At 50.7% G+C, this 13,920-nt stretch overlaps 1 protein-coding gene across 12 annotated transcripts in view; it reads left to right on the top strand.

Annotated features, from left to right (window-relative positions):
- The window catches only part of NAV2 (neuron navigator 2), a 397,156-nt gene extending 386,975 nt beyond the window's left edge, over positions 1–10,181 (top strand). For all 12 annotated transcript variants that reach the window (XM_045066131.1, XM_004752128.3, XM_045066132.1 and 9 more), the window contains 2 exons: positions 3,630–3,833; positions 6,659–10,181. In XM_045066131.1, coding sequence (XP_044922066.1) covers positions 3,630–3,833; positions 6,659–6,784 — 330 coding nt within the window. In that variant the 3' untranslated portion in view covers positions 6,785–10,181. The remainder of the gene's footprint in view (positions 1–3,629; positions 3,834–6,658) is intronic.
- Positions 10,182–13,920: the final 3,739 nt, after the last annotated feature.

The raw sequence follows: 13,920 nt of genomic DNA, 5'->3' as shown, positions 1-13,920 counted from the left end.
AGACATGCCACCATCTCATGGGACTTACCAGTTTAGTGTGAAGCAAGGAAATCATGACTTCCCTATGCTGTGAGGTCATTTGAAAGACCATCTTTGAAGAGTGTGCCACAGTTAGCATTTTACCAAGCTGCTTGGAAGTGAGCCACCTTGCCCCAGACCTGTGACCTCATCATCCTGGGGAGTCCAGGAAAACCACCAGAATCTGCTGATTCAAGAGGAAACCTGGTGTGCTCTTCAGGCCTCTGGTTTTGAAGGAAGGTCTGCTGACGTTGACTGAGGGCTTGCTATTTGCTGGGTGCTGACGTTGACTGAGGGCTTGCTACTTGCTGGGTGCTGCTTGGGGCCTGATGTGCATGATCTCTTTTATAGTTCTAACAGCTCGAAGATGACATTGTAAGTGAGGAGACAGGCTCACGAGAGTTTTTGACTATTCGCCAAGTCCACTCAGTGGGAGGAGTATGATGAGCCAGTGTTGGAACCGTCTGGCCGACTCCTCCCTTCCTTCTGGGATTTTCAAGCTGTCCTGAGGACCCCCCAACTACCAGAAGCTTCCGGTGGCTCAGGGAACAAAGTGCTATATTTCATAGGGCAGTTTTCTCCATAAGATTTCATGTAACCAAAGGTTGCCTCTCTTTAAAAAAAAAATATTTGACCCCCACCCTTCACCCCGCCCCGAGTTACCGGAATCCACGCTGACTGTGTGCTGGGCACTGTGTGGGGTTACTCCTCACGTGACCAGACGAGATGAGCATGTGGCCATGGGGGTACCGTGGTTCAGAGCAGGCAAACAGGGCCTCTGGTGTGGAGTCAGAGGCTCACAGAGGCTCAGGAGTTCATTGCCATTGTCTCAGCCCACAGCTCCTGAGCCATTGGGCACGCCAGGTGCCTCCCTGCCTAGGGGCAGGTGAATGTCCCATCTGTCTGTCTCTCCATCCAGCTGTCTCAGCCGCTTCCCGGAGCTGCCTCAGGGCCCTGCTGCCGTGGGGCCAGGAGCTTTTATGATCATTCCTCTGCCTGCCACGGTCCCAGCCCAGCCATTCATCACCGGGTCTTGAACATGTCTAGTGGCGAGTGTGGAAGCTTGTAAAAATATTTTCTGTCCTTGCAGATGATGTTCACATGGGCCTAGTGTACATTTGTCTGATGACTCAGTTCCCAGTTCTGTTCCCCTTTGGAGCTGTCATCGTAAACATTTGCTGAAGTGTCTGAGGTCTTTAGAGCAACTCAAAGGACTCGTATTCCCTTGCGGGGCAGGGGAGAGCGTTGGGGTCTTTATCGGATGACCCAGCCGGCGCTGAGACCCTGGGCGAGTCTCCTGTCTGTAGGTCTCAGGTTCTCTGTGATCTGAGAAGCTTAGACTAGAGGAGTATTTTCTCTGGCTGAGTATTTTCTTCTGTGAAGCCCAGAAGATTCTCCAGGCTACTCATTGGTAAGGTCAGGGGAAGAGCAAGTATTTGAAAACCACTGGGCCATATTATGTCTAAGGGCTGGACGAGCTCCACATCCCAGCCTCTTTCTCTGCGGCTGTGAGCCTCTCCTCCTCCAGACTGACTCCAGAAGTAGGGCCACGTAGAAGCTCACGCGTGAGGTCTGGCTTGGGAAAGGCGGCCCAAACCTCCCTCTGGTGGGAGAAGCTTCTAAAATTGTAGGCATGTTTCTGATGAGGAGTAGCCTTCTTCAGTTCTGAATATCCCCCAAACGTGTGTGTGTTCCCTCCCTTCCTGGCATGCACGCACGGGCACACGCCCACACCTTCCCATCGTCCCTTCGTGTGCAGACTATGAACAGCCTCTAGAACGCCAGGCTGAATCCTGAGACTCCCCACTGCCCCAGGTAAGGGAAGATTTAGCGACAGACAGGGTCAGGGTGCTAGACGGGAGGGGTGCAGGTGTCTGAGAAAGCAGTGAGGTCATAGGAGGGTGTGCGTGTCCTGAGCGTGGGTGGAGTCCGTCACCAGTTGGGGGGATGGGTAAGCCCATGTGCTGTGCAGGCAGAGTGGGTGGCTTCCCCGACAAATCAGACATAAAGGTCAGAGATGCTGTTCGCAGCCGTGACTCAGCCAAGTTGGCACATCCTTGTCTGGTGGACAGTGGTGTGCCTCTCCCCGGCCTGGTTTTGGCTGAGTCATGTGGCCTTGATGATACCAGGCAGACTCCGTCAGGAGAGGTGGAGAGGGTAAGAAAGGCCCAGACAAGGAAGCTGAGGTCCTGGGTTTGAATGTGACTCCTCTCCATAACCTTTCATGGTTGGCGCTTCTGTTTAGGCCCTGACAACCCCATCTGGTAAATGAGGCCAGAGGACCCCAGTTCCTTCCAGCTGGGGCAGCCTAGGACCCGGATAGATGTGATCTTCTGGGCAGTCAGAGCTCAGCTCTGCTCTGTGAGCAGGTCCTCTCACCGCCCCTCTCACCTGTAGAAGTCATGGGAGGGCAGAGGGAGCCACCGGGCAGACAAGGTGGTTCAGGAATCTTTGGTCTGTGCTGCTGTGGGCTGGGGGGAGCCTCCCAGAGCCTCAGCCAGCACCGTGCTGGGCGAGTACACCTACCACGTCTCAGACTCGGGGGTGTGGGGAGGCCGGCAGACTTGGATTCCCATTCTACTGCCTTTCCTCCCTGGGTCTGTCCCCTCAACTGGGACACTCGGGCACTCGTACTTCCCCTTGGAGTCCCACGGCGGTTCAGTATTTGTAAAGCGTTGCTGACACGCCATCAGCTGTGAGATGCGGCCGCCTGTGCTGACATTAGAGAGAAGATGAAGACGAGGCCTGGTGGCAGCCCCGCTCAGGGAGGGGCGGCGTCCTGGGTTTCTGTCCTTGAAAGACAGTATAGATTTCCTGACATTGCCAGTAAAAGTCACGGCAGTAATTTTATCATTTAGTAGTTAAGGCTTAAGAAAAGGTCTTAAGTTAAGTGAAAATGTTGTTTTCTGTCAGTTGTTATGATTTTGAAGGATAATAGTTGAGAGAGAGACTTAAAACTCTGATACCAGTGCCTAACCTCTATTAACAGAGTGCTGGCTTGAAAATGACCGGCGCTGCCAGGAGGGGCTCTGAGAGTCCGAGCTGCTTCAGGAAATGGGGTTTTATCCAACCGGGGCTATTGGTGACCACCACTGTGGTGTTGATGCCCGGCCCTTGATCTCTGTGGGAGGTCATCCTCAGGGAGTAGGGCGCCTCCAATGGGACACTAGAGCCAGCTTGTGTGAGCTGATGCTCAGCACCTCCTTCCAACTCCAAATTCCATGATTCCATATTGGTAGTTTGAAATGGGTCATAGGAGGAGGATTTACAAATGCTTCAAATCACGCAGTTGGGGCTGCTTTTCAGATTGAATCACAAAGCATGGAGTTTAGGGGGACATGGCGAGGCGGTAGCAGAGCTAAGATGTGGACCCAGGTCAGCCTGACTCCAAAGCCAGCACCTTTGACCCCTATATCACATTGCCTTCAGTCTTAGCACATCAAGCTGTGTGTACCTCGGGTGGCTTCCTTCCTTAGAATTCTGGAAGTGGAGTTGCTCCATTGGGAAAGGTATCATGCTGGGCTTAAGGAGGTTTCCAAAGGCTGCAAAACCAGGGCTGCAGAAGAGGTCTCGGGCCACTCCCAGACTATTCCTTCTTTGCCTGTTTCCAGCTCTATGGAAGGCGGGCCCCTTGGGAGGACCCCGCCAAGTGGGTGATGGACACCTACCCCTGGGCAGCCAGCCCACAGCAGCACGAGTGGCCTCCCCTGCTGCAGCTCCGGCCTGAGGATGTTGGCTTCGACGGCTACTCCATGCCTCGGGAAGGGTCTGCGAGCAAGCAGTTGCCCCCCAGCGACGCCGAAGGAGACCCACTGGTGAGTCTTAGCTCCCGGAGCGGCTCAGCTTTTACTGAGCACTTACTGTGTATTGGTTGTGACGCAAGGCATGCTGGGAACAGAGACGGGACCGAGCCAGGGTCTCACTTTGGAAGGCTGGACCGACCCCAAGGTTAGTCACACTTTTGCTAACATGCTCTCTCATGATGTCAGTTTCTCACTACAGCCTTGAACCCTCTGACATTTGTTCCGGTGTAAGGTAAAAGGTTACGAATGTGATTTTTTTCCAACCTCGACACCCCTCTCCCACTCTTTGCCCTCTGACTAGAGTGCCACCTTTATCACGTGCTGTCCTGCCCCATTCATCTCTCCCACTAGTGACCAAGCAGAGGCAGCTCTCTGTTGCTAAGGAGCAGAAGGTCGAGCCAACAGATCAGGAGCATTGGCACAGAGAGGTCTGAGGCCACGAGGGGCTCCCAGGGACAGGGCAGCCTGAATACAGGTCCCAGGGCCAGCGACCTGAGCTAAGTCTGGGTAACATTGCCTGAGCTTTTTACTTACCCCCATCATTACAAGAACAAATAAAGGCCCTTTGAGAAGAGCCTGGACAGGGATACTAACACTATAATTACAGTGTTCTCTGCCTACGTGAAACTGTGAAATTAGACCTAATAAATCGAAAACTCTATTAAAGAAGGTGGAAGCACATATCCCAGAGCCTCCCACACTTAGGTGACCATTATCATGCCTTCAGTTTACCCTTGAGCTCCCTTGGCAGCTAAGGCAAGAGGAACAACACAGCAGAAAATAGGACGTGCGTTACTTTTTTTTAAGTTCTTTTTTTTTTTTTTTTAGATTTTATTTATTTTATTTGACAGAGATCACAAGTAGCAGAGAGGCAGGCAGAGAGAGAGGGGGAAGCAGGCTCCCTGCTGAGCAGAGAGCCCGATGAGGGGCTTGATCCCAGGGCACTGAGAATCATGACCGGAGCCAAAGGCAGAGGCTTACCCCACTGAGCCACCCAGGCCCCCCTTGCATTACTTAATGAAAGAACACGTTCATAAGGGATGCAGCAGGATTAAAAGACAGCTGACTTGTTGTTCTTTCCCTGATGACTAATTGATTTGCTTGATAAATATCATCACCATCATCATCATCATCACTGCTGCTGTGAGTTGTCTGACATCCTTCTGACTGGCAGGAAGGAGCTGTGGTCCTGGGAGCTTTTCTTCAGCAGGAACTATATTTTAAGTGGGAGTGTTTGCAGAAGAAAGGAACAGCCACATCCAACATGAATTATGGCCACAGCCAGAGTCATGGAGATGTTTTTGTAGCTGCAAGCTCATGAGCTCTTTCCTTACATAAAAAATAGAATTTAGGAGATCTCTAGAGGAAAACATGGCTCCCTCGTCCCCAGAACCTCTTCTCTTACGCAGGAGTATTTGTGTCCCTGACTAAACATAAGGGCATTTAGGTAAAGCCTGGAGCTCTTGGAACCATTACACAGAACTCTCCCTCCAACCCCAGGTCCCCAGAAGTGAGCTGTGTTGGGCAGTCACCCCCACATAACAAATAGATACTTGGTATTTCTCCCTGCCCAGGGCCCGCTGTCTCTTGCTGACCGGTCTCTCTCTCCCTCATGAGACTGAGACCTCTGGGAGAAGAGGACTGACTCGTTTTTTGTTCGAGAATATACCCTGTAAATACACTGGGGCTGTTTGATGAGTGAATAATCGCTGCCCAGGATTGCCTGTTGAGCTTTGGCTCCACCTTTTACCCAGTCGTGGCTACACCAATAGGCCCCGCTGATGGTGGTTCTGCACCCTGGCAGGAGACCATGAGGCATCCTGAGAGGCAGCTGACTGGGAAGCAGCTGGATTTCATGCCCAGCTGCTTCGCATCTTGGCCCTAGCTCAGAGACACCCTTCTTTCTAACTAACTTGCTACATAGAATCAAAAAGACACAATTTACAGTTGTAAATAAAATTCATTCCTACTTCCCCTTTCACTGGCAAACAAATAACCAACAGACTGTAGGCAGGGAAGGTCTCAGAACATTCTTTAAACTTTTTAAACAAATGATGGTGATGATGGCAGATGTCCTTTATTGAGAACTTCCTACGCACCAACCCCTGTTTGGCGGGTCTGAGGCTCCTCCTGTCGTTTGACCCTGTGAGACACAGGTGCTCTTGTTCTCTCCGCTCTGCAGAGGAGGACTTGGGGGCACAGATATGGTAGGCAGCTTGCCTGGAGTTTCCTGCCTCAGCATCCAGGCACCTCTGCGCTTTGTGGCTCTGCTTGTGGCTGATGGTGGCCTCAGCATGAGCGGGAGCGTTGCCAGCTCCAGGCTGCCCTCTGGCTAGAGCCAGACATCCGCATGGGCTTGTTGCTGTCCAAAGGGGGAGCCGTGTGCCTCACTTATCAGTGGTGCCCAGGCGGCTGGACGGGCATCTCCACGCTGCCCGAGGGCTGTGCTTGAGTAAGGTGTGTCACTTGGAAATACAAGATAAATACTGGATTCGTAGAAGACTTCCTCTTTTGTTTTCTGTGCTCTGCTTGTATTCACTCAGTCCACACCCATAACGTGGTAGGACAGGTACGATTGTTCTCATGGGGCCAATGAAGAAGCCGAGACACAATAAGGTGAAGTAACTTACTCAAGGTTATGTGGCTCCTAAGTGCTAGAGGCAGGATTGGAAACCTGGAAGCCTGGCCTGAAGTTCACAGTTTTGTTTTTTCATCCACGGCCTCTGCTGTGGGCTGCAGCCCAGGGTGAGTCTGGAGGACAGAGCAGGAGCCTGGAAAAGTCCGGAGGCGGATGACTGCCAGGCCGAAAGCCGCTCATGTTCTCCCTCTCTCCCCAGATGAACATGCTGATGAGGCTGCAGGAGGCGGCCAACTACTCCAGCCCCCAGAGCTACGACAGCGACTCGAACAGCAACAGCCATCAGGATGACATCCTCGACTCGTCCCTAGAGTCTACTCTGTGACAGGGGCCAGCCATGGAGCCTGCCTGCCTCTCCCCTCTGTGCCCCGCTCCATGCGCGTCCCCTGCACCCCCTGAAGATGCCCTCCTGAGCCAGCCCCCCGGCCGCAGCGTGAGAGCCGCAGGGATACCCAGACCCCTCGTCCTCCAGCCTCGACTTGGGTGCGGGCCTCCCGGGCCAGCCGCCTTGGCACCGCTGCCTTCCACAGTGACACCTGCACTATCTCATTGTTTATTTTCATTATCGTTTGCCTTGTTGCCGTGACCTCCCTAAGACACTGAAGTTACTTCTCGGGAAAGGATCATCACCGTTGAAATGGAAAGGTTTATAAAGAAAACACACACACACACACACACACACACACACACACAAACCAAGAACAAGAACCCACTTGGAGCTCTGAAACCCAACAGCATCGTGCTGCGAGCTGCCCAGAGCAGAGAGACTGGAGCCAAGCTGGAAATGCGGGCAACACAGCTGCCCCTCCACACCGACCCCCTGGCTGGGTCTTGCCGTGGGTGCCCGCCTCTGCCTCCCCGCCTTCCCCGCGGCGGGCCACGGAGAGAGCTGGTGCTAAGAGCGCGGGCGCGGCCCGGTCCCACTCAGCAGAGCGCAGAGCGCGAGGGGACACCTTAGGCAAACGCGAAGCCCGCTTGCTGTTTTGTTTGGCTTTTTAAATGGTGCTCTCCTTCCCCGAGGGGTATTTTTGCCTGTTCCCATTCAGCCACACCTCCCAGACCCGGCAGCCTCCGGTCGGTCCCCGAGCGTGAGTGGAACGTGCAGGAGCGGATGGGACCACGGCGCGGACAGCGCGCGCGTGTCTGCGCCCTCCTCCTCCTGTCTCCGTGAATCAGGTTTTTCTTTCTGCAAACACTGTGGCCGGTGAGAATGGGTCTGTTTTGAACTGGTTACCCCCTTGCAAATGAGGTTTGAGTTTCCCCGCCCTCTTCTGACTCTTTGATTTTGAAGATTTTCCTCCCCGCGCCCCCCCCCCCCAACCTTTGGTCAGAATCAGTCCTTTGGTGAAAGAAAGAACCGCAGGAGTTGAGTTTCGGTTTGGTCCTGCTGAGTTCTGGTTGTTTGGTTGTCCATCCCCACGGGTTTACACCTCTCCGGGCCCTGCTGGGGCCGGGGGTGGGCGTGTCCTTTCTAGGAGGACCAGGACCCCATCCTCCACGCGCCGGTGAGCCGGGACCTTGCCTTTTCTTCTTGTCCTCGAGGCTTCAGAACGCACATCGACACCTCAGGCGTGCCAGCCCCAACCTCAGGTGGGGTGCTGAGGTCACCTCGCACAAGACTTGCACTTTTCTCAGAACCAACATGACGCAACTCCACAAGGGGCCGGCGGCCGCTCCCTTCCAGAAGCCCCGGCCTCCGTCCAGACGAGTCTTGCCTGACCTCTTCGGTGCTGACCTTCCCAAAGCGATGCCTTACTGGTTTTGTACTAACCGTGTTCATTTACGAGTGTTGTGCCTGCCTGGGGTCCATTATTCTTTTTCTTGTTTTCCCCATCAGAGCAAACAGGGCTAAAAAGTCATCCACTCATTAGGAGGACTCAAGTTGCTGTGACTTTTCTCATCCAAAAGACTCATCTGTGTGGATGCGTGACCATGGGTAAAAGAAAAAAGGAAGAAAAAAAAAAAGATGCATTTTTTTTTTTTTTAAGATTCTTATCAGTCTCCAACTAACACTCTGCCTGGACAGTGATCTGTCTGATGCAGGAAAAGGCAAAAGTTCCAAGTCCACATGACATTGCCGATACACACCCTACTAGGATGTGTCTTCAACATATTGGTATTTCCTTTACAGAGAGTGGTATATCTGTACATTGTTAGTTTATGCTTTATGAAGAGAATCTCTATCAGGCCCCGGTGGGGGTGTCTCCGTTAACGATCAGGGTTTTTATTCCACCTTTCACACTTTCTATTTCTGAAGGTCTGTCTCTGTACATTTTTTTCTCATTTTCTTACCACAAGAACTTGACCTGAAACTGCTCACATGACATTGGATGATACCACTTTCTTCCTCCTTAGAGGAAAAGGAGAATGTGTCCCCTTAGCTAGTGAATGGAAAAGCTCTCCGTGCTGTCCTTGCTCTCATCTGCGTAAACTCAGACTCTCTTGTGCGCAACCTTCGTTAGCCATCCGGGTGTGTGAGTGTGTCTTGTTCTGTTCTGGTGTTCTTTTTTTTTTTTTTTCCCCATAAAAACTTCAAACCATGAATTTAGCCTGTGACCACGGGCCACACCCTGAGCCTTCTGGTAAACCTGAAGAGTGGTCCTTCTCAATCTGTTTCCCAACGATGACCTTACACGCTCATACTGTGAATTTGGGAGGAGATAAAATGGACTTCTCCTTGGGGGCAGTTTTCCCAGTCCCCTTGTGAGTAGACACCTGCTCATATTGTTTGAAACCTTCCTCCTTTTTTCTCGTCTTCTCTGTCTTCTCCCCTCTACTCCAGACTTCCCTTCCCGCTGGGTCCAGGTTCAGAACCGAGACCTCTGTCCCTGGTGCTACCTGGCTAAGGACCGGTGATTTCAAGTAGGGTAGCCCTTGTGGGATTCACAACTCCGTGTCCTTCCTAAAGTTTCGGGAAGCAGGGTTGTCTGATATGCACATTGCTAATTTTGGTCATGTTTTACTTTAGTGTCACTCACCTTTGACAAAGTGACTTTGTACTCATTTAGGGCTCTGTCCGAAATGCTTCCAGTTTGCCTTTTTCTACAGTTAGGCTAATTTTGAAATGTATGAAATTCTATGCAACATTTATGTTGAGTTACCAATGGAAGCCAAAAGTCTTCTTCCCAAACTGCCAAGAATTCTACAGGCCATAAATGAGATGGGAATATCTTTTAATTTAAGTTTGGGGGTGGGGGAGGGGTGGGACAAGGAATGAGACTTGCCTAGACCTTTGTTGTGTCTTGGGGACATTTTTTATTTCACTGTCGATGCTTCAACTTCAAAATTCTGTGGACTCAAATTTGATCATGGCGAATCTACTTCAAAAGGAAAAGAATCCAACTTCGTGGATATTAAATGGAAGGTTTGCTGTTTTAATCTAGTTGTTTCCAGTGGAGCAGTTGATGAAATATGTCCTATAAGATGTACATTTTTTCATTGTAACATAGAAATTGTAAATAATCGATTAAAGTGCTGCATTTTGATGAATTTTTTCTAGCCATTTTTAAAGAGAAAACTAGGAATTGAGTATTTTGTGTACGGTATGTTTCCTTCCTCTTTCCCTCCCGGCCTCTCCCTATTTAATTTTCATTTGTCATGAGGTTTTTGGATTTGCCAATGATCTACTGGAGATCACGCCCCCACGTCATAGAGAATAAAGCCGATGATTGTACCAGTCTTAAATTATTCATGATTCAATAAAATTGATGCTTATTTATTCAGATTAGTGGTTTGGCTTTTCTGTGCTCGAGCAAGTCCTCGTCGGAGTTCGACTGCATGGCAACAGCAGCCGTTCTGGAGAAGGATAGACAGCAGGGAGAGCCCGTAACTCTAGCAGACCTACCTTCGTCGCAAAGTCGTCGACAGTTTCTCCTCTAACTTTCTGCTCCTTGTGTGGGGCTTATTGGAAACACAAACCTTGGGACTCCTCTGAAACTTGATGAGTCCTTGGCGATCCTGTGGGAATGCAGATTCTGGTGGAAAGGTCCAGGGTGTGGCCCGAGGGTCTTGATTTGTAACCTCCTCCCCGGGCATGCCGGTGATGTGTGTCCTCCGCCGCGCTGGCAGCAGCAAGCCCCATCGGTGTCCGGGAAGACCGCCAACGGACTTCTTGGCACAGGCAAAGTTTTTGTTTTGTTTTGTTTTTTAATGTATTGAATACCTATTAATAGCCAAATTGCTTTCCCAAACACTCCAGTATAATCCACAAAAAGACCCTGAGGAGATAAATATTCCTACTTCCATTTTACAAGTGAAGGAAACAGGAGCAGAGAAAACCACTTGCCAAGGATCCCGTCAGCTAAGAAGGCTGGGAGTTGGGAATTCCAGCCCCGTCTTCCAAATCCAAAGCCTGCCTTGCTGGGCTGCTTCTGACCTTAGGGGCCCGGTTCCACCGAGCAGCTGGCAGCCATCGCAGGGCACAGGCCGTGGCAGATGAGATCACCTCTCAGCCTTCACTTTGAACAGCAACAACAAAAACTTTAAAGGCTTGAAGCGAGGCCTGTGGGTTCTCTGTGAAATAGACCCTCCACGGCTGACTCCGCGGCCAGTGATGTGAGCGGCTCAGCGTCTATCAGGCACCACAATGGCCCAGCCCGAGGGAGAGAGAATCCAGATGTTCTATAGAGGCGGTTTTTCCTGCCAGTCAGAAAGAACGAAGGGGAGCTGGTGCCATGGTTCGGCAACTAGATACCCTGAATTCCTAAGATCTCCCATGTTGAGTATCTGTTCTACCCATTGCTACACAGTCTTGTTCTCATGTTCTCGAGGATGTAGGGTCAGCATAGGTGAAGGGCATGAGGACTTCAAACCACAGTATCCACTTCTAAAACCCACGCCCTTTCTGCTACAGTCTCCTTAGGTTGGAAAATTACCCTTTTTATTCACAGATAACATTATGTACTTAAGATAATCTGAAAGAATTTGCAGACATTATTATAAATAGTGAGTTGAATACATCAGCTGGATACAAAATCAATACATGAGAATTAACTGAACAGGGGCGTCTGGCTGGCTCAGTCGGTAGAGCATGCAACTCTTGATCTCCAGGTTGTGAGTTCAAGTCCCACAGAGGAGGTAGAAGCTACTTGAAAAAAATAAAAAATAGTCAACATCTTTATGCAGCCCAAGTTTAAGAATTTCAAAGGTACCAGTTTAAAAGCATCAAAAATATCTAATACCTAGGAATAAATGAAATACAAGATGGGCAAGCCTCCCACATGGAAACGTGTAAAACATTGTGGAGAGAGATTGAGGAAGACCCAAACACATGTGGAGATAAATATTGTGTTTGTGAATTAGAAGAATCAGTGTTGTGAAGGTGTCAGTTTTTCCAAAACGGACTACAGATTTGACGCAATCCCACTTGAAAGTCCAACACAGTTTATGGCATTGACGAGATGATTTTGAATGTATTTAGAAATGCAAATGGTGAAACATAGCCAATGGGGAAGGAAACTGAGATTTCTCTAGCAGATGCTGAAACGTAACTGCCATTGTCATTAAGACAAAGAACAGGAACCGACAACAGTTCATAAACAACAGTTTATTCCCCAAATAAACCCAGCACATGCTTGCTTTACTGCAAAGAACTGTAGCATCTCAGACCAAAGGACCTATTTCCTGGAGAAGGGAACTTGACCGAGGACACGTGACAACGGGATCCACTCGTTCCTACTGGTCAAGTGGAGGCTGACCTGTCCTCTTAAAGACTCAAGGCACCAGCTTGAGAAAGCCGTTCTGTGTTGGAGCACTGCTTTCCAGGAAATGGTTCATGTTCAACCACTGGCCACTATTTGTTGCTGGGTGCCCAACAACTAGAATGTGTAAGTCTGGGAACTGAGGAGGAGAAGTAGGAATGGCTCCCTCCAGCAACCCACCTGGGGAATTTCTTGATTCCTGCCCTACAACTTTAGGTTCTGCAAAATTAGAAGTGCCTGTCCCTGTGCGTATGGGCAAGAAGGCAGGAGGAGGGGTACTTCTCTTCTTCTAGCACTTTTACCACTGCTTTAAAACTACATCTGCAGTGAGATCACTTGGGACTTCAGACGCTGGCAGGGTCACTGACCCTGATTATGATGGGGAGCTAGCCTGTTCCATGAGAGCAGGAGCAAGAGTGTCTGGACTTGGGGAACTCTCGAGATATCTCCCGGTCATTTCCAGGGGCCTGGTGATAACTGTGAATGGGCCTTTGCTGCCACCACAGCCCGACAAGGCCAAGGTAGACAGTTGCTCAGAGCCTCCAGGAACGAAGTGCTGGCTGAGGGTATCACAGAATGCAGGACTGAGGAAAGGATGCTGAGGATCGGTGATGGCCCTGGGGCCAACTATAGCAAGGAGGCTAGCTTGTTCCAGTAACCCTCCCATTCAGAGTCTTTTCTTTGGAAATTTGACCAGCAGCTGCCTTGGACTTTCAGTAACAGAATAGACTCGATGCACCAAATGACCGGTCTGAGCACTGCAAGGCACAAGCTGTGGCAAACACCTGGCATGCTGACAGTATTCCAGTGCAAGCCCCCATGTGTCCCTGCTTCCCTGCCCGAGACTGTTCTCCAGTGCCACGGAAGGTTCACAGCAGCGCGCAGGGGATTCAATGGCCTGAGGGATGACCCACGGCAAATAAGCAGTCAGTGGAAGGATGCCCGGCATTCCCAGCCTCCACGGGATGAGTGGGAGGCAGTCTCCAGGGCTCTCTAGAGGCTCCCGGTGAGACTGGGTCTAGTGGCCCATAGTGCCAATCAAGGAGCTCTTCACTGGCTTTCTCCCTTCCTGGTGACCTTCATCTACTCCTTCTCTCAGAGCTGCACGAGGACGAGCAGCGAGGGCACACCCTTGAGAGTGAGTCCACCTCACATCATGTGCTCCCGGCCCCTCACTTGGCTCACCCTGGTCCCAGTGCCACCCTCAGTCCTGCTTCCTGACCCCACAGCACCAATTAGCTATCTACACTCACACCCTTTCTCAGGATCTGATAGGACCGCTCAGCAATTCTATTCTTAGTTGTTATTATGGATTGAGTGGTGTCCCCCAAGAAGGACATGTGGAAGTCCTCACCCCCTGAACCTCCACATATGACCCTATGTAGAAATGGTATCTTAGTCCAGATGAGGTCATCCTGGAGTAGGGTGAGCCCTTCGTGCAATACGGCTGGTCCTTATAAGAAGACGGTGTGTAGATACGAGGGAAGAACTCCGTGTGAAAACAGAGGCGGAGATCATAGTGGCCGAGCTGGAAGCTCTAACAAGCATGAATCACAGGTGTTCCTTGCTTCCCCCAGAAGCTGAGAAGAGGCAAGATCCTCCCTTGAGTCTCAAAGGGAGCAGAGACCTGCTGACTCCTTAACAGGTCTTTTAGGCTTCTAACTTCTAAAACTGTCAGAGAATACCTCTCTTGTTTTAAGCCTCCCAGTCTGTGGGACTTAGTTATGACAGCTCAATTTGGTCAGCCCAAATTGGTAGAGAC

The sequence above is a fragment of the Mustela putorius genome, unplaced genomic scaffold (assembly GCF_011764305.1).
Source record: "Mustela putorius furo isolate JIRA1106 unplaced genomic scaffold, ASM1176430v1.1 tig00003859_pilon_pilon_pilon, whole genome shotgun sequence".
In the NCBI taxonomy this organism is placed as follows: Eukaryota; Metazoa; Chordata; class Mammalia; order Carnivora; family Mustelidae; genus Mustela; species Mustela putorius.
This window is presented reverse-complemented; position numbering and strand designations above follow the sequence as displayed.